This window comes from Pseudophryne corroboree, chromosome 8 (genome assembly GCF_028390025.1).
Source record: "Pseudophryne corroboree isolate aPseCor3 chromosome 8, aPseCor3.hap2, whole genome shotgun sequence".
Lineage (NCBI taxonomy): Eukaryota > Metazoa > Chordata > Amphibia > Anura > Myobatrachidae > Pseudophryne > Pseudophryne corroboree.
Genome location: NC_086451.1, coordinates 300,877,096 through 300,899,251, shown reverse-complemented (window position 1 = coordinate 300,899,251; position 22,156 = coordinate 300,877,096). Strand labels below are relative to the sequence as shown.

General features: G+C 47.7%; 1 protein-coding gene across 1 annotated transcript in view; it reads left to right on the top strand.

Moving 5' to 3' along the window:
• SLC25A43 (solute carrier family 25 member 43) overlaps nt 1–21,927 on the top strand; it is a 165,505-nt gene extending 143,578 nt beyond the window's left edge. Inside the window, exon 5 of the mRNA XM_063937347.1 lies at nt 17,363–21,927. Within this exon, the coding sequence (XP_063793417.1) occupies nt 17,363–17,569 (207 nt within the window). The 3' untranslated portion in view covers nt 17,570–21,927. The remainder of the gene's footprint in view (nt 1–17,362) is intronic.
• Nucleotides 21,928–22,156: the final 229 nt, after the last annotated feature.

Sequence of the window (22,156 nt, the reverse complement as noted above, 5' to 3'; positions counted from 1 at the left end):
TAGTTATTGCTTAACTAAAGGGTTATTGTTGAGCCATCTGTTGAGAGGCTCAGTTATATTTCATACTGTTAACTGGGTTACGAGTTATACGGTGTGATTGGTGTGGCTGGTATGAGTCTTACCCGGGATTCAAAATCCTTCCTTATTGTGTCAGCTCTTCCGGGCACAGTATCCTAACTGAGGTCTGGAGGAGGGTCTTAGTGGGAGGAGCCAGTGCACACCAGGTAGTCCTAAAGCTTTCTTTAGTTGTGCCCAGTCTCCTGCGGAGCCGCTAATCCCCATGGTCCTTACGGAGTCCCAGCATCCACTACGGACTACGAGAAATAGATTTACCGGTGAGTAAAATCTTATTTTTCTGATGTATTTGTAGATGGGACCCCGACCATTTGTCCAGAAGGTCCCACTGAAATGTCCTCGCATGGAACCTGCCGAAGGGTATGGCCTCGTAGGGCGCCACCATTTTTCCCAGTACTCGAGTGCCTTGATGAACTGACACTCTTTTTGGCTTTAACAGGTCTCTGACCATGCCCTGGAGTTCCTGGGCTTTTTCCGTTGGGAGAAAAACCCTCTTCTTTTCCGTGTCCAGAATCATGCCTAAAAATGATAGCCGAGTCGTTGGAATCAACTGCAATTTTGGCAGATTTAGGATCCAGCAGTGTTGCTGCAGCACTCTCAGGGAGAGTGACACGCTTTTCAGCAACTGATCTCTCGATCTCGCTTTTATCAGGAGATCGTCCCAGTATGGGATAATTGTGACTCCTTGCCTGCGTAGGAGCACCATCATTTCTCTAACGTCCTAGTGGATGCTGGGGACTCCGTAAGGACCATGGGGAATAGACGGGCTCCGCAGGAGACAGGGCACTTTAAGAAAGAATTTGGATACTGGTGTGCTCTGGCTCCTCCCTCTATGTCCCTCCTCCAGTTTGAATCTGTGCCCGGACGAGCTGGGTGCTACTTAGTGAGCTCTCCTGAGCTTGTTAAAAAGAAAGTATTTTGTTAGTTTTTTTTATTTTCAGAGAGATCTGCTGGCAACAGACTCGCTGCTACGTGGGACTGAGGGGAGAGAAGCAGCCCTACTCACTGAAGATAGGTCCTGCTTCTTAGGCTACTGGACACCATTGGCTCCAGAGGGATCGTACACAGGATCGCACCCTTGGTCGTCCGATCCCGGAGCCGCGCCGCCGTCCCCCTCGCAGGGCCGGAAGACAGAAGCCGGTGACAGAAGCAAGAAGACTTCGAAATCGGCGGCAGAAGACTCCAGTCTTCAAACTGAGGTAGCGCACAGCACTGCAGCTGTGCGCCATTGCTCCCACACTACACCCACATACTCCGGTCACTGTAAGGGTGCAGGGCGCAGGGGGGGGGCGCCCTGGGCAGCAATTAGAGACCTCTTTGGCAAAAGTTTGCATAATATACAGTTGGGCACTGTATATATGTATGAGCCCCCGCCAAAATTGTACATGAAAGCGGGACAGAATCCCGCCGTCGAGGGGGCGGGGCTTCTTCCTCAGCACTCACCAGCGCCATGTTTTTTCTCCACAGCACCGCTAAGAGGAAGCTCCCCAGTCTCTCCCCTGCAGTTACACGGTAGAAGAGGGTAAAAAGAGAGGGGGGGCACATAATTAGGCGCAAAAATCAATATAAACAGCAGCTACTGGGTTAACATTAAGTTACTGTGTTATTCCTGGGTTAATAGCGCTGGGGTGTGTGCTGGCATACTCTCTCTCTCTGTCTCTCCAAAGGGCCTTGTGGGGGAATTGTCTTCAGATGAGCATTCCCTGAGTGTGTGGTGTGTCGGTACGTGTGTGTCGACATGTCTGAGGTAAAAGGCTCCCCTAAGGAGAAGATGGAACAAATGTGTGTGTGAGTGGTGTCTCCGTCGACAACGCCGACACCTGTTTGGATACGTGTAATTAAGTGCTAAGGTGAATTTATTGCACAAAAGAGTAGAGAACAGACAGGGAATCTACCCATGTCTGTCCCTATGTCGTAGAGACCTTCAGAGTCTCTCATTGATCACTATCCAAAATAATAGACACTGATATTGACACGGAGTCTGACTCCAGTGTCGACTACGATAATGCAAAGTTACAGCCAAATGGCAGAAAAGTTTTCAATATATGATTATTGTAATAAAAAATGATTTGCATATCACTGATGACTCATCTGTCCCTGACACAAGGGTACACATGTTTAAGGGGAAGAAAGCTGAGGAAAATTTCCCTCCTCTCATGATGAAAAAGAGCGGGAATCTCCAGACAAGAGACTGCAGTTTCCCATAAAGAATTCTCAGGCAGTATCCTTTCCCCACTAGGGCCAGGATATGATGGGAATCTTCCCCTAGGGTGTCACGTTTGGCCAAAAGGTAGCCCTAACGTAACAGCTATTCTCAGGGATCCTGCAGATAGCGTGCACATTCTGGTACACTACTCAGACCGGCGATTGTGTCGGCATGGGTTTATAGCGCTGTGGCAGCGTGGACAGGTACCTTATCAGCAGAGATTGAGACCCTAGTATGCATATAGATATATATATGTATATATAGAGATATATATATATTAATGATGCTGTCTTAAGAGATATGTATATATAAAACATGCCCAAAAAGACATGAGTATACTGGGTTCTAGAGTCAAAGCTATGTCGATTTCTGCTTGACGTGTCCTGTAAAATATGCAATGGACAGATGATGCCGACTTAAGAGGCATATGGAAGGCTGAGGATTGTGTGGAGAAGGGTTCTCGGACTTGGTCTCCACAGCTATAGCTGGTAATTCTTATATTTTGCCTTATATTCCTGCACAGCCTAGGAAAGCACGACATTATCAAATGCAGCCTTTCGAATAAAGAGACAAGAAAGTCCGAGGTGCGGGGCTTCTTCCTCAGCACTCACCAGCGCCATGTTTTTTTCTCCACAGCACCGCTGAGAGGAAGCTCCCCAGCCTCTCCCCTGCAGTTACACGGTAGAAGAGGGTAAAAAGAGAGGGAGGGCACATAATTAGGTGCAAAAATCGATATAAACAGCAGCTACTGGGTTAACATTAAGTTACTGTGTTATTCCTGGGTTAATAGCGCTGGGGTGTGTGCTGGCATACTCTCTCTCTGTCTCTCCAAAGGGCCTTATGGGGGAATTGTCTTCAGATGAGCATTGCCTGAGTGTGTGGTGTGTTGGTACGTGTGTGTCGACATGTCTGAGGTAAAAGGCTCCCCTAAGGAGGAGATGGAGCAAATATGTGTGTGAGAGGGTGTCTCCGTCGACAATGCCGACACCTGTTTGGATACGTGTAATTAAGTGCTAAGGTGAATTTATTGCACAAAAGAGTAGAGAACAGACAGGGAATCTACCCATGTCTGTCCCTATGTCGTAGAGACCTTCAGAGTCTCTCATTGATCACTATCCAAAATAATAGACACTGATATCGACACGGAGTCTGACTCCAGTGTCGACTACGATAATGCAAAGTTACAGCCAAAATGGCAGAAAAGTATTCAATATATGATTATTGTAATAAAAGAGGATTTGCATATCACTGATGACTTATCTGTCCCTGACACAAGGGTACACATGTTTAAGGGGAAGAAAGCTGAGGTAAATTTCCCTCCTCTCATGATGAAAAAGAGCGGGAATCTCCAGACAAGAGACTGCAGTTTCCCACAAAGAATTCTCAGGCAGTATCCTTTCCCCACTAGGGCCAGGATATGATGGGAATCTTCCCCTAGGGTGTCACGTTTGCCCAAAAGGTAGCCCTGACGTAACAGCTATTCTCAGGGATCCTGCAGATAGCGTGCACATTCTGGTACACTACTCAGACCGGCGATTGTGTCGGCATGGGTTTATAGCGCTGTGGCAGCGTGGACAGGTACCTTATCAGCAGAGATTGAGACCCTAGTATGCATATAGATATATATATGTATATATAGAGATATATATATATTAATGATGCTGTCTTAAGAGATATGTATATATAAAACATGCCCAAAGAGACATGAGTATACTGGGTCCTAGAGTCAAAGCTATGTCGATTTCTGCTTGACGTGTCCTGTAGAATATGCAATGGACAGATGATGCCGACTTAAGAGGCATATGGAAGGCTGAGGATTGTGTGGAGAAGGGTTCTCGGACCTGGTCTCCACAGCTATAGCTGGTAATTCTGATATTTTGCCTTATATTCCTGCACAGCCTAGGAAAGCACGACATTATCAAATGCAGCCTTTCGAATAAAGAGACAAGAAAGTCCGAGGTGCGTCCTTTCTTGCCAGAGGCGGGGGTAGAGGAAAGAAGCTGCACAACACAGCTAGTTCCCAGGAACAGAAGTCCTCCCCGGCCTCTACAAAGATCCACCGCATGTCGCTGGGGCTCCACAGGCGGAGCTAGGCCCGGTGGGGGCACGCCTTCGTAAGTTCAGCCACAAGTGGGTTCACTCCCTGTTAGATCCCTGGGCAATAGATATTGTGTCTCAGGGATACAAGCTGGACTTTGAGAAGGTGCCCCCTCACCGACGGCCCTGCCGGCTTCCCCCCACGAGAGGGAAACAGTGTTAACTGCAATTCACAAATTGTATCTTCAACAGGTGGTGGTCAAGGTTCCCCTCCTTCAACAAGGAGGGGGGTATTATTCGACCATATTGTAGTCCCGAAACCAGACGGTTCGGTCAGACCCATATTGAATTTAAAATCCCTGAACATATACCTGAAAAGGTTCAAGTTCAAGATGGAATCGCTAAGAGCGGTCATTGCAAGCCTGAAAGGGGGAGATTTTATGGTGACTCGGGACATAAAGGACGCATACCTTCATGTCCCCATTTATCCACCTCATCAGGCGTACCTCAGAATTGCGGTACGGGATTGTCATTACCAATTTCAGACGTTGCCGTTTGGTCTCTCCGCGGCCTTGAGAATATTCACCAAGGTAATGGTGGAAATGATGGTGCTCCTGCGGAAGCAAGGTGTCACTATTATCACGTAGCTGGACGATCTCCTCATAAAAGCGAGATCAAGAGAGCAGTTGCTGAACAGCGTATCACTTTCTCTGGAAGTGTAACGGCAACACGGCTGGATTCTATATATTCCAAAGTCGCAGTTGGTTCTTACAGCTGATCTGCCTCTCCTAGGCATGATCCTAGACACAGACCAAAAAAGGGGTTATCTCCCGATGGAGAAGGCTCAGGAGCTCATGACACTGGTCAGAGACCTATTAAAACCAAAACAGGTGTCGGTGCATCACTGCACGCGAGTCCTGGGAAAGATGGTGGCATCATACGAGGCCATTCCCTTCGGCAGGTTCCATGCGAGGACCTTTCAATGGGATCTGTTGGACAAGTGGTCCGGATCACATCTACAGATGCATCGGCTGATCACCCTATCCCCCAGGGCCAGGGTGTCTCTCCTGTGGTGGCTGCAGAGTGCTCACCTTCTCGAGGGCTGCAGATTCTGCATTCAGGACTGGCTCCTGGTGACCACGGACGCAAGCCTCCGAGGGTGGGAAGCAGTCACACAGGGAAGACATTTCCAAGGTCTGTGGTCAAGTCAGGAGACTTGTCTTCACATCAACATCCTGGAACTAAGGGCAATATACAACGCCCTACGTCAAGCGGAGACCCTGCTTCGCGACCGACCGGTGCTGATTCAGTCAGACAACATCACCGCAGTGGCTCATGTAAACCGCCAAGGCGGCACAAGGAGCAGGGTGGCGATGGCGGAAGCCACCAGAATTCTTCGCTGGGCGGAGAATCACGTAAGTGCACTGTCAGCAGTGTTCATTCCGGGAGTGGACAACTGGGAAGCAGACTTCCTCAGCAGGCACGACCTCCACCCGGGAGAGTGGGGACTTCATCAAGAAGTCTTTTTGCGCAGATTGCAAGTCAGTGGGATCTGCCACAAGTAGACATGATGGCATCCCGCCTCAACAAAAAGCTACAGAGGTATTGCGCCAGGTCAAGAGACCCTCAGGCGATAGCTGTAGACGCTCTAGTGACACCGTAGGTGTTCCAGTCGGTCTATGTATTTCCTCCTCTTCCTCTCATACCCAAGGTGCTGAGAATCATAAGAAGAAGAGGAGTGAGAACAATACTCATTGTTCCGGATTGGCCAAGAAGGACTTGGTATCCAGAGCTGCAAGAAATGCTCACAGAGGACCCATGGCCTCTGCCTCTAAGACAGGACTTGTTGCAACAGGGGCCCTGTCTGTTCCAAGACTTACCGCGGCTGCGTTTGACGGCATGGCGGTTGAACGCCGGATCCTAGCAGAAAAAGGCATTCCGGATGAGGTTATTCCTATGCTGATAAAGGCTAGGAAGGTCGTGACGGCTAAACATTATCACCGTATATGGTGAAAATATGTTGCTTGGTGTGAGGCCAGGAATGCCCCTACGGAGGAATTCCAGCTGGGCCGTTTCCTTCACTTCCTACAGTCGGGAGTGACTTTGGGCCTAAAATTGGGTTCCATTAAGTTCCAGATTTCGGCCCTATCCATTTTTTTCCCCAAAAAGAACTGGCTTCTCTTCCTGAAGTTCAGACGTTTGTAAAGGGAGTGCTGCATATTCAGCCCCCTTTTGTGCCTCCAGTGGCACCTTGGGATCTTAACGTGGTGTTGAGTTTCCTGAAGTCACACTGGTTTGAGCCACTTAAAACCGTGGAGTTAAAATTTCTCACGTGGAAGGTGGTCATGCTATTAGCCTTGGCTTCAGCTAGGCGTGTGTAAGAACTAGCGGCTTTGTCACATAAAAGCCCCTATCTGGTTTTCCATATGGACAGGGCAGAATTGTGGACCCGTCCGCAATTTCTGCCAAAAGTGGTGTCATCTTTTCATATGAACCAACCTATTGTGGTGCCTGTGGCTACTCGTGACTTGGAGGATTCCGAGTTACTAGATGTGGTCAAGGCTTTGAAGGTTTATGTGGCCAGAACGGCTAGAGTCAGGAAAACTGAGTCACTGTTTATCCTGTATGCACCCAACAAGCTGGGTGCTCCTGCTTCAAAGCAAACTATTGCTTGCTGGATCTGTAACACGATTCAGCAGGCTCATTCTGCGGCTGAATTGCCGCTTCCAAAATCAGTAAAAGCCCATTCCACAAGGAAGGTGGGCTCTTCTTGGGCGGCTGCCCGAGGGGTCTCGGCGTTACAGCTAATGAGAACAATAAGAAGGAGAGGAGTAAGAAGTTCCGGGTGGCCAAGAAGAGCTTGGTACCCAGAACTCCAAGAAATGTTCTCAGAGGACCCATGGCCTCTGCCGCTCAGACAGGACCTGCTGCAGCAGGGGATCTGTCTGTTCCAAGACGTACCGCGCTGCGTTTGACGGCATGGCGGTTGAACGCCGGATCCTGAAGGAAAAGGGCATTCCAGAGGAAGTTATCCCTACGCTATTTAAAGCTTGGAAACAAGTGAACGCAAACCATTATCACCGCATATGGCGGAAATAGGTTGCGTGCTGTGAGGCCAGTAAGGCCCCAAAGGAGGAATTTCAGCTAGGTCGCTTTCTGCACTTCCTACAAGTCAGAGGTGACTATGGGCCTAAAATTGGGTTCCATTAAGGCCCAGATTTCGGCTCTATCGATTTTCTTCCAAAATAGAACTGGCTTCACTGCCTGAAGTTCAGACTTTTGTTAAGGGAGTGCTGCATAGTCAGCCCCCGTTTGTGCCTCCAGTGGCACCGTGGGATCTCAACGTAGTGTTGGATTTCCTGAAGTCGCATTGAGTTGAGCCACTTAAATCCGTGGAGCTACAATACCTCATGTGGAAAGTGGTCATGCTATGGGCCTTGGCGTCGGCCAGGCGTGTATCAGAATTGGCGGCTTTGTCAAAAGCCCTTATCTGTATTTTATATGGATAAGGCGGAATTGAGGACTCGTTCCCAATTCCTTCCTAAGGTGGTAGCAGTTTTTCATGTGAACCAACCTATTGTGGTGCCTGCGGCTACTTGGGACTTGGAGGATTCCAAGTTTCTGGACGTAGTCAGGGCCCTGAAAAGTATATGTTTCCAGGATGGCTGGAGTCAGGAAAACTGACTCGCTATTTCTCTGACGTCCTAAGTGGATGCTGGGGACTCCGTCAGGACCATGGGGATTAGCGGCTCCGCAGGAGACAGGGCACAAAAGTAAAAGCTTTAGGATCAGGTGGTGTGCACTGGCTCCTCCCCCTATGACCCTCCTCCAAGCCTCAGTTAGATTTTTGTGCCCGGCCGAGAAGGGTGCAATCTAGGTGGCTCTCCTAAAGAGCTGCTTAGAGTAAAAGTTTTGTTAGGTTTTTTTATTTTCAGTGAGTCCTGCTGGCAACAGGATCACTGCTACGAGGGACTTAGGGGAGAAGAAGTGAACTCACCTGCGTGCAGGATGGATTGGCTTCTTAGGCTACTGGACACCATTAGCTCCAGAGGGATCGGACACAGGCCCAGCCATGGAGTCCGGTCCCGGAGCCGCGCCGCCGACCCCCTTGCAGATGCCGAAGAGTGAAGAGGTCCAGAAACCGGCGGCAGAAGACTTTTCAGTCTTAATGAGGTAGCGCACAGCACTGCAGCTGTGCGCCATTGTTGTCAGCACACTTCACACCAGCGGTCACTGAGGGTGCAGGGCGCTGGGGGGGCGCCCTGGGCAGCAATGAAATACCTATACTGGCTAAAAGATACATCACATATAGCCCCTGGGGCTATATGGATGTATTTAACCCCTGCCAGGTCTCAGAAAAACGGGAGAAGAAGCCCGCCGAAAAGGGGGCGGAGCCTATTCTCCTCAGCACACAGCGCCATTTTCCCTCACAGAAATGCTGGTGGGAAGGCTCCCAGGCTCTCCCCTGCACTGCACTACAGAAACAGGGTTAAAACAGAGAGGGGGGGCACTTATTTGGCGATATGATTATATATATTAAGATGCTATAAGGGAAAAACACTTATATAAAGGTTGTCCCTGTATAATTATAGCGTTTTGGTGTGTGCTGGCAAACTCTCCCTCTGTCTCCCCAAAGGGCTAGTGGGGTCCTGTCCTCTATCAGAGCATTTCCTGTGTGTGTGCTGTGTGTCGGTACGTGTGTGTCGACATGTATGAGGACGATGTTGGTGAGGAGGCGGAGCAATTGCCTGTAATGGTGATGTCACTCTCTAGGGAGTCGACACCGGAATGGATGGCTTATTTAGGGAATTACGTGATAATGTCAACACGCTGCAAGGTCGGTTGACGACATGAGACGGCCGGCAAACCAATTAGTACCTGTCCAGGCGTCTCAAACACCGTCAGGGGCTTTAAAACGCCCATTTACCTCAGTCGGTCGACACAGACACAGACACGGACACTGACTCCAGTGTCGACGGTGAAGAAACAAACGTATTTTCCATTTGGGCCACACGTTACATGTTAAGGGCAATGAAGGAGGTGTTACATATTTCTGATACTACAAGTACCACAAAAGAGGGTATTATGTGGGGTGTGAAAAAACTACCTGTAGTTTTTCCTGAATCAGATAAATTAAATGAAGTGTGTGATGATGCGTGGGTTTTCCCCGATAGAAAATTATTGGCGTTATACCCTTTCCCGCCAGAAGTTAGGGCGTGTTGGAAAACACCCCTTAGGGTGGATAAGGCGCTCACACGCTTATCAAAACAAGTGGCGTTACCGTCTCCAGATACGGCCGCCCTCAAGGAGCCAGCTGATAGGAGGCTGGAAAATATCCTAAAAAGTATATACACACATACTGGTGTTATACTGCGACCAGCGATCGCCTCAGCCTGGGTGTGCAGCGCTGGGGTGGCTTGGTCGGATTCCCTGACTGAAAATATTGATACCCTTGACAGGGACAGTATTTTATTGACTATAGAGCATTTAAAGGATGCATTTCTATATATGCGAGATGCACAGAGGGATATTTGCACTCTGGCATCAAGAGTAAGTGCGATGTCCATATCTACCAGAAGATGTTTATGGACACGACAGTGGTCAGGTGATGCAGATTCCAAACGGCACATGGAAGTATTGCCGTATAAAGGGGAGGAGTTATTTGGGGTCGGTCCATCGGACCTGGTGGCCACGGCAACAGCTGGAAAATCCACCTTTTTTACCCCAAGTCACATCTCAGCAGAAAAAGACACCGTCTTTTCAGCCTCAGTCCTTTTCGTTCCCATAAGGGCAAGCAGGCAAAAGGCCAGTCATATCTGCCCAGGGATAGAGGAAAGGGAAGAAGACTGCAGCAGGCAGCCCATTCCCAGGAACAGAAACCCTCCACCGCTTTTGCCAAGTCCTCAGCATGACGCTGGGGCCGTACAAGCGGACTCAGCTGCGGTGGGGGGTCGTCTCAAGAGTTTCAGCGCGCAGTGGGCTCACTCGCAAGTGGACCCCTGGATCCTACAAGTAGTATCCCAGGGGTACAGATTGGAAATTCGAGACGTCTCCCCCTCGCAGGTTCCTGAAGTCTGCTTTACCAACGTCTCCCTCCGACAGGGAGGCAGTATTGGAAACAATTCACAAGCTGTATTCCCAGCAGGTGATTATCAAAGTACCCCTCCTACAACAAGGAAAGGGGTATTATTCCACACTATATTGTGGTACTGAAGCCAGACGGCTAGGTGAGACCTATTCTAAATCTGAAATATTTGAACACTTACATACAAAGGTTCAAATCAAGATGGAGTCACTCAGAGCAGTGATAGCGAACCAGGAAGAAGGGGACTATATGGTGTCCCTGGACATCAAGGATGCTTACCTCCATGTCCCAATTTGCCCTTCTCACCAAGGGTACCTCAGGTTCGTGGTACAAAACTGTCACTATCAGTTTCAGACGCTGCCGTTTGGATTGTCCACGGCACCCCGGGTCCTTACCAAGGTAATGGCCGAAATGATGATTCTTCTTCAAAGAAAAGGCGTCTTAATTATCCCTTACTTGGACGATCTCCTAATGAGGGCAAGGTCCAGAGAACAGTTGGACGGAGTAGCACTATCTCAAGTAGTTCTGCGACAGCACGGGTGGATTCTAAATATTCCAAAATCACAGCTGTCTCCGACGACACGTCTGCTGTTCCTAGGGATGATTCTGGACACAGTCCAGAAAAAGTTGTTTCTCCCGGAGGAGAAAGCCAGGGAGTTATCCGAGCTAGTCAGGAACCTCCTAAAACCAGGAAAAGTGTCAGTGCATCATTGCACAAGGGTCCTGGGAAAAATGGTGGCTTCTTACGAAGCGATTCCATTCGGCAGATTTCACGCAAGAACTTTTCAGTGGGATCTGCTGGAAAAATGGTCCAGATCGCATCTTCAGATGCATCAGCGGATAACCCTGTCTCCAAGGACAAGGGTGTCTCTTCTGTGGTGGCTGCAGAGTGCTCATCTACTAAGGGGCCACAGATTCGGCATTCAGGACTGGGTCCTGGTGACCACGGATGCCAGCCTGAAAGGCTGGGGAGCAGTCACACAAGGAAAAAATTTCCAGGGAGTGTGATCAAGTCTGGAGACTTCTCTCCACATAAATATACTGGAGCTAAGAGCAATTTACAATGCTCTAAGCTTAGCAAGACCTCTGCTTCAATGTCAGCCGGTATTGATCCAGTGGGACAACATCACGGCAGTCGCCCACGTAAACAGACTGGGCGGCACAAGAAGCAGGAGGGCAATGGCAGAAACTGCAAGGATTCTTCGCTGGGCGGAAAATCATGTGTTAGCACTGTCAGCAGTGTTCATTCCGGGAGTGAACAACTGGGAAGCAAACTTCCTCAGCACGACCTCCACCCGGGAGAGTGGGGACTTCATCGGGAAGTCTTCCACATGATTGTGAACCGTTGGGAAAGACCAAAGGTGGACATGATGGCGTCCCGCCTGAACAAAAAACTGGACAGGTATTGCGCCAGGTCAAGAGACCCTCAGGCAATAGCTGTGGACGTTCTGGTAACACCGTGGGTGTACCAGTCGGTGTATGTGTTCCCTCCTCTGCTTCTCATACCTAAGGTACTGAGAATTATAAGACGTAAAGGAGTAAGAACTATACTCGTGGCTCCGGATTGGCCAAGAAGGACTTGGTACCCGGAACTTCAAGAGATGCTCACAGAGGACTCATGGCCTCTGCCGCTAAGAAGGGACTTGCTTCAGCAAGTACCATGTCTGTTCCAAGACTTACCGCGGCTGCGTTTGACGGCATGGCGGTTGAACGCCGGATCCTAAGGGAAAAAGGCATTCCGGAAGAGGTCATTCCTACCCTGGTCAAAGCCAGGAAGGAGGTGACCGCACAACATTATCACCACATATGGCGAAAATATGTTGCGTGGTGTGAGGCCAGGAAGGCCCCACGAAGAAATTTCAACTCGGTCGATTCCTGCATTTCCTGCAAACAGGAGTGTCTATGGGCCTCAAATTGGGGTCCATTAAGGTTCAAATTTCGGCCCTGTCGATTTTCTTCCAGAAAGAATTGGCTTCAGTTCCTGAAGTCCAGAAGTTTGTCAAGGGAGTACTGCATATACAACCCCCTTTTGTGCCTCCAGTGGCACTGTGGGATCTCAACGTAGTTCTGGGATTCCTCAAATCACATTGGTTTAAACCGCTCAAATCTGTGGATTTGAAATATTTCACATGGAAAGTGACCATGATGTTGGCCCTGGCCTCGGCCAGGCGAGTGTCAGAATTGGCGGCTTTGTCTCACAAAAGCCCAAATCTGATTGTCCATTCGGACAGGGCAGAGCTGCGGACTCGTCCCCAGTTTCTCCCTAAGGTGGTGTCAGCGTTTCACCTGAACCAGCTTATTGTGGTACCTGCGGCTACTAGGGACTTGGAGGACTCCAAGTTGCTAGATGTTGTCAAGGCCCTGAAAATATAGGTTTCCAGGACGGCTGGAGTCAGGAAAACTGACTTGCTGTTATCCTGTATGCACCCAACAAACTGGGTGCTCTTGCTTCTAAGCAGACGATTGCTAGTTGGATGTGTAGTACAATTCAGCTTGCACATTCTGTGGCAGGCCTGCCACAGCCAAAATATGTAAATGCCCATTCCACAAGGAAGGTGGGCTCATCTTGGGCGGCTGCCCGAGGGGTCTCGGCTTTACAACTTTGCCGAGCTGCTACTTGGTCAGGGGCACACCCTGGCTGAGGAGGACCTGGAGTTCTCTCACTCGGTGCTGCAGAGTCATCCGCACTCTCCCGCCCGTTTGGGAGCTTTGGTATAATCCCCATGGTCCTGACGGAGTCCCCAGCATCCACTTAGGACGTCAGAGAAAATAAGAATTTACTTACCGATAATTCTATTTCTCGTAGTCCGTAGTGGATGCTGGGCGCCCATCCCAAGTGCGGATTGTCTGCAATACTTGTACATAGTTATTGTTACAAAAATCGGGTTATTATTGTTGTGAGCCATCTTTTCAGAGGCTCCGCTGTTATCATGCTGTTAACTGGGTTCAGATCACAGGTTGTACAGTGTGATTGGTGTGGCTAGTATGAGTCTTACCCGGGATTCAAAATCCTTCCTTATTGTGTACGCTCGTCCGGGCACTGTATCCTAACTGAGGCTTGGAGGAGGGTCATAGGGGGAGGAGCCAGTGCACACCACCTGATCCTAAAGCTTTTACTTTTGTGCCCTGTCTCCTGCGGAGCCGCTAATCCCCATGGTCCTGACGGAGTCCCCAGCATCCACTACGGACTACGAGAAATAGAATTATCGGTAAGTAAATTCTTATTTTATCCTGTATGCACCCAACAAGCTGGGTGCTCCTGCTTCTAAGCAGACTATGGCTCGCTGGATCTGTAGCACGATTCAACTTGCACATTCTGCGGCTGGACTGCCGCACCCTAAATCTGTGAAAGCCCATTCCACGAGGAAAGTGGGCTCTTCTTGGGCGGCTGCCCGAGGGGTCTCGGCTTTACAAATTTGCCGAGCAGCTACTTGGTCGGGTTCAAACACTTTTGCTAAATTCTACAGGTTTGATACCCTGGCTGAGGAGGACCTTGTGTTTGCTCATTCGGTGCTGTAGAGTCATCCGCACTCTCCCGCCCGTTTGGGAGCTTTGGTATAATCCCCATGGTCCTTACGGAGTCCCCAGCATCCACTAGGACGTTAGAGAAAATAAGATTTTACTTACCGGTAAATCTATTTCTCGTAGTCCGTAGTGGATGCTGGGCGCCCGTCCCAAGTGCGGACTTTTTCTGCAATGCTTGTATATAGTTATTGCTTACATAAGGGTTATGTTATAGTTGCATCAGGGTTGATCTGATGCTCTATTGTTGTTCATACTGTTAACTGGGTAAGTTTATCACAAGTTATACGGTGTGATTGGAGTGGCTGGTATGAGTCTTGCCCTGGATTCCAAAATCCTTTCCTTGTACTGTCAGCTCTTCCGGGCACAGTTTCTTTAACTGAGGTCTGGAGGAGGGACATAGAGGGAGGAGCCAGAGCACACCAGTATCCAAATTCTTTCTTAAAGTGCCCTGTCTCCTGCGGAGCCCGTCTATTCCCCATGGTCCTTACGGAGTCCCCAGCATCCACTACGGACTACGAGAAATAGATTTACCGGTAAGTAAAATCTTATTTTACGCCATTACCTTGGTGAAAATCCTCGGGGCCGTGGACAGCCCAAACGGCAACGTCTGAAACTGGTAATGACGGACCTGTACAGTGAATCTCAGGTACGCCTGATGAGGAGGATAAATGGGGACATGAAGGTATTCATCCTTTATGTCTAGTGACACCATAAAATCCCCCCCTTCCAGGCTGGAGATCACTGCCTGGAGAGATTCCATCTTGAATTTGAACTTTTTTAGATACAGGTTAGGGATTTTAGATTCAGAATGGGTCTGACCGAGCCATCCGGTTTCGGGACCACAAATAGAGTTGAATAGTACCCCTTCCCCTTTTGCACTAGGGGAACCTTGATAATCACTTGCTGTTGACACAGCTTTTGTATCGCAGTTAAAACTATTTCCCTCTCTGGGGGAGAGGCTGGCAAAATCAACTTGAAAAATCAACTTGAAAAAAATTCTTTGAATTCCAGTTTGTAGCCTTGGGATACAATTTCTATCGCCCAAGGATCCAAATCTGACAGAACCCAGATCTGGCTGAAGAGTCGAAGACGTGCCCCCACCGGCGCGGACTCCCACAGTGGAGCCCCAGCGTCATGCGGTGGATTTTGTAGAAGCTGGGGAGGACTTCTGTTCCTGGGAACTAGCCGTAGCAGGCATTCTTTTCCCTCTACCCTTACCTCTGGCGAGGAAGGAAGAGCCCCGGCCCCTACTGGACTTATGCGACCGAAAGGACTGCATCTGATATTGAGGTGTTTTCTTTTGCTGTGGGGGAACATAAGGCGAAAAAAGATTTACCCGCAGTAACTGTGGAAACCAGGTCCGCGAGGCCCTCCCCAAATAAAACCTCACCCTTGTAAGGCAAAGTTTCCATATGTCTCTTTGAATCGGCATCACCCGTCCATTGGCGGGTCCACAGGGCTCGCCTAGCAGAAATTGCCATGGCATTGGCTCTTGAACCCAACAGCCCAACGTCTCTCGCAGCGTCTCTCATATATAACGCTGCGTCTTTTATATGACCCAAGGTCAATAAAATGCTATCCTTATCTAGGGTGTCAATGTCAGATGACAAGTTATCTGCCCATGCTGCTATTGCGCTACATACCCATGCCGACTCTACTGCCGGCCTGAGCAAGGCTCCTGTCTGCTATCAGCAGGATCCTTGAGGGCTGCCGCGTCAAAGCCTTGTCCACCCTGGGCGAGGATTCCCACCGTAACCTGTCCTGTGCGGGGAAAGGACACGCCATAAGAATTCTCTTTGGAATCTGCAGTTTCTTGTCTGGAGTTTCCCAAGCTTTTTCAAATAAAGCGTTCAGCTCATGAGATGGGGGAAAGGTTACCTCAGGTTTCTTCTCCTTAAACATGCATACCCTCGTTTCAGGCACCGATGGGTCCTCTGTGATATGCAAAACATCTTTTATTGCAATAATCATATAATGAATACTTTTGGCCACCCTTGGGTGTAACCTCGCATCATCGTAGTCGACACTGGAGTCAGAATCCGTGTCGGTATCAGTGTCTGCTACCTGGGACAGGGGACGTTTATGAGACCCTGAAGGGCCTTGTGACACAGTCAAAGCCATGGATTGACTCCCTGCTTTTTCTCTGGACTCTGCTTTGTCCAATCTTTTATGTAATAAAGACACATTTGCATTTAAAACATTCCACATATCCATCCAATCAGGTGTTGACTGTGCCGACGGAGACACCACAATCATCTGCTCTACCTCCTCCTTAGACGAACCTTCCACTTCAGACATGCTGACAGACACGTACCGACACCCCCACACACACTGGGATATATATAGGCCTTTTGGAGAGACAGGGAGAGAGTATGCCAGCACACTCCCAGCACCACTGGACACTGGGACAAAATCCCAGTCTGTACAGCGCTTTTATATATCAGTAATACACTCACTGCGCCAAATAAATGTGCCCCCCCCCCCTCCTTTTTGCCCTCTGTACTTGTGTTCAGCAGGGGAGAGTCCGGGGAGCAGCTTCTCTGCAGCGTGCTGTGGAGAAAATGGCGCTGGTTAGTGCTGGAGGATCAAGCTCCGCCCCCTCAATGGCGGGCTTCTGTCCCGCTCAAATTCTTTATACTGGCGGGGGTTTATTTAATATACTGCCTCCGCAGTATATATATGTCAGCCAGTGTCCCTTGAGGTTTATATTTGCTGCCAGGGCGCCCCCCCTGCGCCCTGCACCCATACAGTGCCGTCAGTGTGTGTGAATGTGGGAGCAATGGCGCGCAGCATTACCGCTGCGCGTTATCTCAGTGAAGATCTGAAGTCTTTTGCCGCCTTTGAAGTCTTCTTTCTTCTTATACTCACCCGGCTTCTATCTTCCGGATCTGAGGAGGACGGCGGCGCGGCTCCGGGACGAACAGCGAGGATGAGACCTGCGTTCCAACCCTCTGGAGCTAATGGTGTCCAGTAGCCTAAGAAGCAGAGCCTATAATTTAAGTAGGTCTGCTTCTCGCCCCTCGGTCCCACGATGCAGGGAGCCTGTTGCCAGCAGTGCTCCCTGAAAATAAAAAATCTAACAAAAATCTTTTTCAGAGAAACTCAGTAGAGCTCCGCTGCAGTGCATCCAGTCTCCTCTGGGCACAGGATCTAACTGAGGTCTAGAGGAGGGGCATAGAGGGAGGAGCCAGTGTACACCCATCTAAAGTCTTTAGAGTGCCCCTGTCTCCTGCGGAGCCCGTCTATACCCCATGGTCCTTACGGAGTCCCCAGCATCCTCTAGGACGTAAGAGAAATATAATACCAGATACAAATACTAGCATTGTCCATACACATTAACTACTTTCAAATGGTACTACAGTAATTAGAGAATTAAACTTTCTGTAGATGTAAATGCCACTGTTTAATATGCACTAATTGTTATATGTTGACAGGTTTTTCCCTACTTTGGCATGATGTTCAGCACTTTTGAATGTTGTAAACGGTTCTTCCTATATCAGAACGGTTACATTGTGTCTCCACTGAGCTACCAGCTGATGCCGGGGGTAGATCAGAGCCTGGGACCACGGGAATTGCAGGAGATGCGCAAGTTTCTAAGACACAAAAACTTTGCAGACAGGAACCCATCCCTAAAGAGCTGAGGGCGAAGGAGAGGAAATCTCTACATCTGCCAATCTGATCCTTTGTGAAACATGTATGCCCGTGCGATGGTAAATGTTTACAAAGGTCCCCTTGAATTGTTTGCATAAACAGAGGTATCCCCTAAGGTGTTTGCCTGCCCAAACTAAGTATATTTTTATTTATAAGAAGATAATCTTGTTATATGTTTAAATGTTTTAAAAGTAGCCATTGACTGAAATATTTAAATTGCTATATTTAGCATAATGAAGTACCATTTGAATCTGTCTAAGGTATTGATGGGCCTAATTCAGACCTGATCGTAAAAGCAAAATCTTTCTCTAATGGGCAGAACCATGGGGGTCATTCCGAGTTGATCGCTCGTTGCCGATTTTCGCAACGGAGCGATTAAGGCTAAAATGCGCATGCGCATGGTACGCAGTGCGCATGCGCTAAGTATTTTAACACAAAACTTAGTAAATTTACTCACGTCCGAACGAAGAATTTTCATCGTTGTAGTGATCGGAGTGTGATTGACAGGAAGTGGGTGTTTCTGGGCGGAAACTGGCCGTTTTCTGGGAGTGTGCGGAAAAACGCAGGCGTGCCAGGATAAAACGCAGGAGTGTCTGGAGAAACGGGGGAGTGGCTGGCCGAACGCAGGGCGTGTTTGTGACGTCAAACCAGGAACGAAACGGGCTGAGCTGATCGCAATCTGTGAGTAGGTCCGGAGCTACTCAGAAACTGCTAAGAATTTTCTATTCGCAATTCTGCTAATCTTTCGTTCGCTATTCTGCTAAACTAAGGTACACTCCCAGAGGGCGGCGGCCTAGCGTGTGCAATGCTGCTAAAATCTGCTAGCGAGCGAACAACTCGGAATGACCCCCTATGTGCACTGCATGGGGGGCAAATATAACATGTGCAGAGAGAGTTAGATTTGGGTGGGTTATTTTGTTTCTGTGCAGGGTAAATACTGGCTGCTTTATTTTTACATTGCAATTTAGATTTCTGTTTGAACACACCCCACCCAAATCTAAAGGTGCATACACACGGTGAGATTTATCTTTTCGATCATAGTCAAACTCGCAAGGAGATTTAGCACATATCGCACCGTGTGTACACAGCTTGCGATACCGATGCTCGGTATCGCAAGTCAATTTTGACTATCTAGTACTAAAGTTTAGTCAAAATCGCACATCGATTTTTAGCAAAAATCGCACATAGCCAATATCACATAGTCATAATCGAAGATAGCCAAAATCTCACAGTATGTATGTACCTTAACTCTCTCTGCACGTGTTATATCTGCCCCACCTGCACTGCACATGGTTTTGCCCATTAGAGAAAATTTATGCTGTTGCGATCAGGTCTGAATTAGGCCCTTTGTACGGTTCTGTACCACAGGTTAACAATCAAGTTTCTAGAGAACACAATGTAGGTACTGTATACTGTATATTGATCCAATATATTTCTGAGGAGGTAACTGTTCTGCCAATTAATATTTGTATATTCAATACCAGTAAAACTGCATTATTGATAAGGAGCGCAACACATCATTTAAGGAGTGTCCACCTTTAAATTTAAGTTTTTCAGAATGAACTTTGGCATGTTTGCTACAGTAATCTGCACTTCCCTCAACTAACAGAACAGCGGGAGACTGATATCTGGGACTTCTGCCGTACAAAATATGCTAACACCCCAGCCCCCTCCCAATTCCTTTTCCTCATACATCCCCTATTGTGCCACATCAGTACTACCTGCGGGGACAAAAAAAAAGTACATCTGCACCAGCCATCTAATTAGTGCCCTCAACTCAAGATTTATTAGCTGAAACTCAAAATTTCCTGTAGCAGAAAAGTGACCTGTTGATGAGTAAAACAGAATGTGGGAATGCAGAATAGGACCTGCAGCTTACATCCGTAAGTCATTAAGGCCTAGCAATTTAGTAGAAACCAGTGACCGCACTGAAGTATTTGTTCTTCCTTCATGTAATACCCCTTTTCCACTGCAATCCGAGAAATTGTCAGTCTATCGACCTGGCAGTTTCCGGGTCTCAGTTCCTTGATCCTGGTCGGGAGCAGGGTCATGGACCCGGGAGTAAGTCCCGGGTACTTGCATTTACACTGACCAAAATCCTGGGTTCTGCACATTCACGTGCAAAAACCTGGGATTTTTGTAGTCAGTGGAAAAGGGGTATTATACCCCTTTCAGACATGCAGCTAAATCTCAGGATTATGCACTTGAAAGCTCATCAACCCAGTTTTGCATGTGTGAAAGGACACAACTTGGGAGTAAGTCCCAGGTCCTTGACCCTGCTCCCGACCAGGGTCATGGAGCTGAGACTTGGAAATTTGCAGGCTGCTACACCCGGGAAATTTCCGGGACACATGTGGGTAATAGTGTGGCCTTCAGACGGCCATTCCTGACATGAAATGATGTGTCCATGTTCAGTCCAGAAGCATTGGTTCCCAAACTCAGTTCTCAAGGACCCGCAACAGTTCATGTTTCCCAGGTGCACAGGTGTATTCATTACTCACTGACAACATTTTAGAAGATCCACAGGTGGAGCTAATTATCTCACTAGTGATTCTGTGAGGAGACCTGGAAAATATGAACTGTTTTTTTAATTAAAAAAAGAGAGAACAGTAGTGTGTCTATTTTGGATATGGTTAATATATATATATATATATATATATATATATATATATATCAGACCCTCCAACATGACCCGCCCCACTAGGTACAAAGTGTTCTGTTTCTGGACTTCCCTCTTAATTTATGATTGCCCTCACCTGTGTTGAACAGGTTAATGGATTAGCAAGGTGTTTCAGCACAGGTGATGGCAATCATAGATTAAGAGGGAAGTCCAGGAGCAGAGCAATCTGTCCCTCCTGGAGAGGGTCATGTTGGGAGGTATGATATATATGTGATGAAACACCTTTGATTTGGGATAAATGCAGCATTAACTCCTATTTCATCTATATGTGGTATGCTTTTCATATGTTTAGGAGGTGTGAAAAACTCCAGAGAAGCAGATTGATGTGTACGAGGCTTTATACAGCATACCTCCCAACATGACCCATTCCAGGAGGGACAAATTGCTCTGTTCCTGGACATCTCTCTTTATCTAAGATTGCCCTCACCTGTGTTGAAACACCTTTGTGTTGAACACCCTGTTCGAAACGCATATTATGAGGGAAGTCCAGGAACAGAGCAATTTGTCCCTCCTGGAAGGGTCATGTTGGGAGGTACTGTACAGGTTCTGTTGTTGCGGCAGTGACCTTTGTGCTGCCTGATGGTTATTAGGACACTGGAATAGTGATTATATTTGTAATCTTGTTTTACAAGGAAAAGACAGCAAATATGAATTACTTCCAGGGAAAACAGCGTGACTACTATGATACAGATAGTTCTAGCATTAATGCCTAGTGCTCTATCCGAAGGAAAGGGCAAACGCTGAGATCATAATGGAATAATGATGGAAATGAAAGTCATAGGAGACTGTGACATACTTATTAGAACAGTAAAAATCTAATTTACATTATTAATAATTTGCAATGGCAATCTGCTTTCTTTCCCTTTATGCTGTAATGTTCACAGCAACAATCACAGCATATGTTCCCTTCTATGACATACTATGCTGCATAAATTATGTCTGCAGCCTCATGTGAGTTAAGGCTACACTTCGTTGCCATATTGTGTAACAGTCACACCTCTATGGGGTTTTTTTTATGCATGAAGACAGAAAAACCTGATTAATCTAGAACCTGATTTCATATAGAATGGATAGATTTCAATGTTGTCGTTCAGTTTTGTGTTAACAAAATATCACGTATTGTTCTTCCCCCAAAGTAGTATTCTTTTTTTTAAATCTTTTTATATGCAGTTTTGTTTTTTTAAATCCATGAAATCTGACCAGTGTGTGCAAAAAGTTATCTGCACTGTCTAAACTTTATGTGTAGGCCGATTTTAACTTTGCAGGTTTCTTTTACCATGTACCAATAAACTGGAAATATGACATCACAATTAATGAAACATCTTTGCCTGCATAAAACCTGATCTGGTGGTTTGAGAATTTTTAAATGAATGAACTAGAGCGCTTGAAAATTATGTGAATGTAACAATGAGTGTAGTGGAATGGCTATGTTGTAGCCAAATGAACAATGTTACTTAGTGCAATACCTGTGAATAAAACTTTAGGTTAAAAACAAACAAAAAGGACGTTTGAGAATTACAAATACTGCAGAACCTATAACCTGTATATGTGATAAGTACCTTTGCAATATACTGTAAATAACTTTTCAAGAATATTTTTGAAAATGTAAACTGACTTGTGTCTCTATTTATGTATCTAGTCCAAAATAAAGACTCACGGTGCTTAGAACGTTTCACTGTGCTTAGATTGTGACAATATACACGGGTGTACTACGATATACCGGCACTCGGGATCCCAGCGCCCAGCATACCGGCACAGGGATCCCGACCGCTGGAATGCCGGCAGTGGGGCGAGCGCAAAAGAGCCCCTTGCGGGCTCACTGCGCTCGCCACGCTGCCGGCACGGTGGCACGCTACGCGCGCCATACTATTTATTCTCCCTCCAGGGGTGCCGTGGA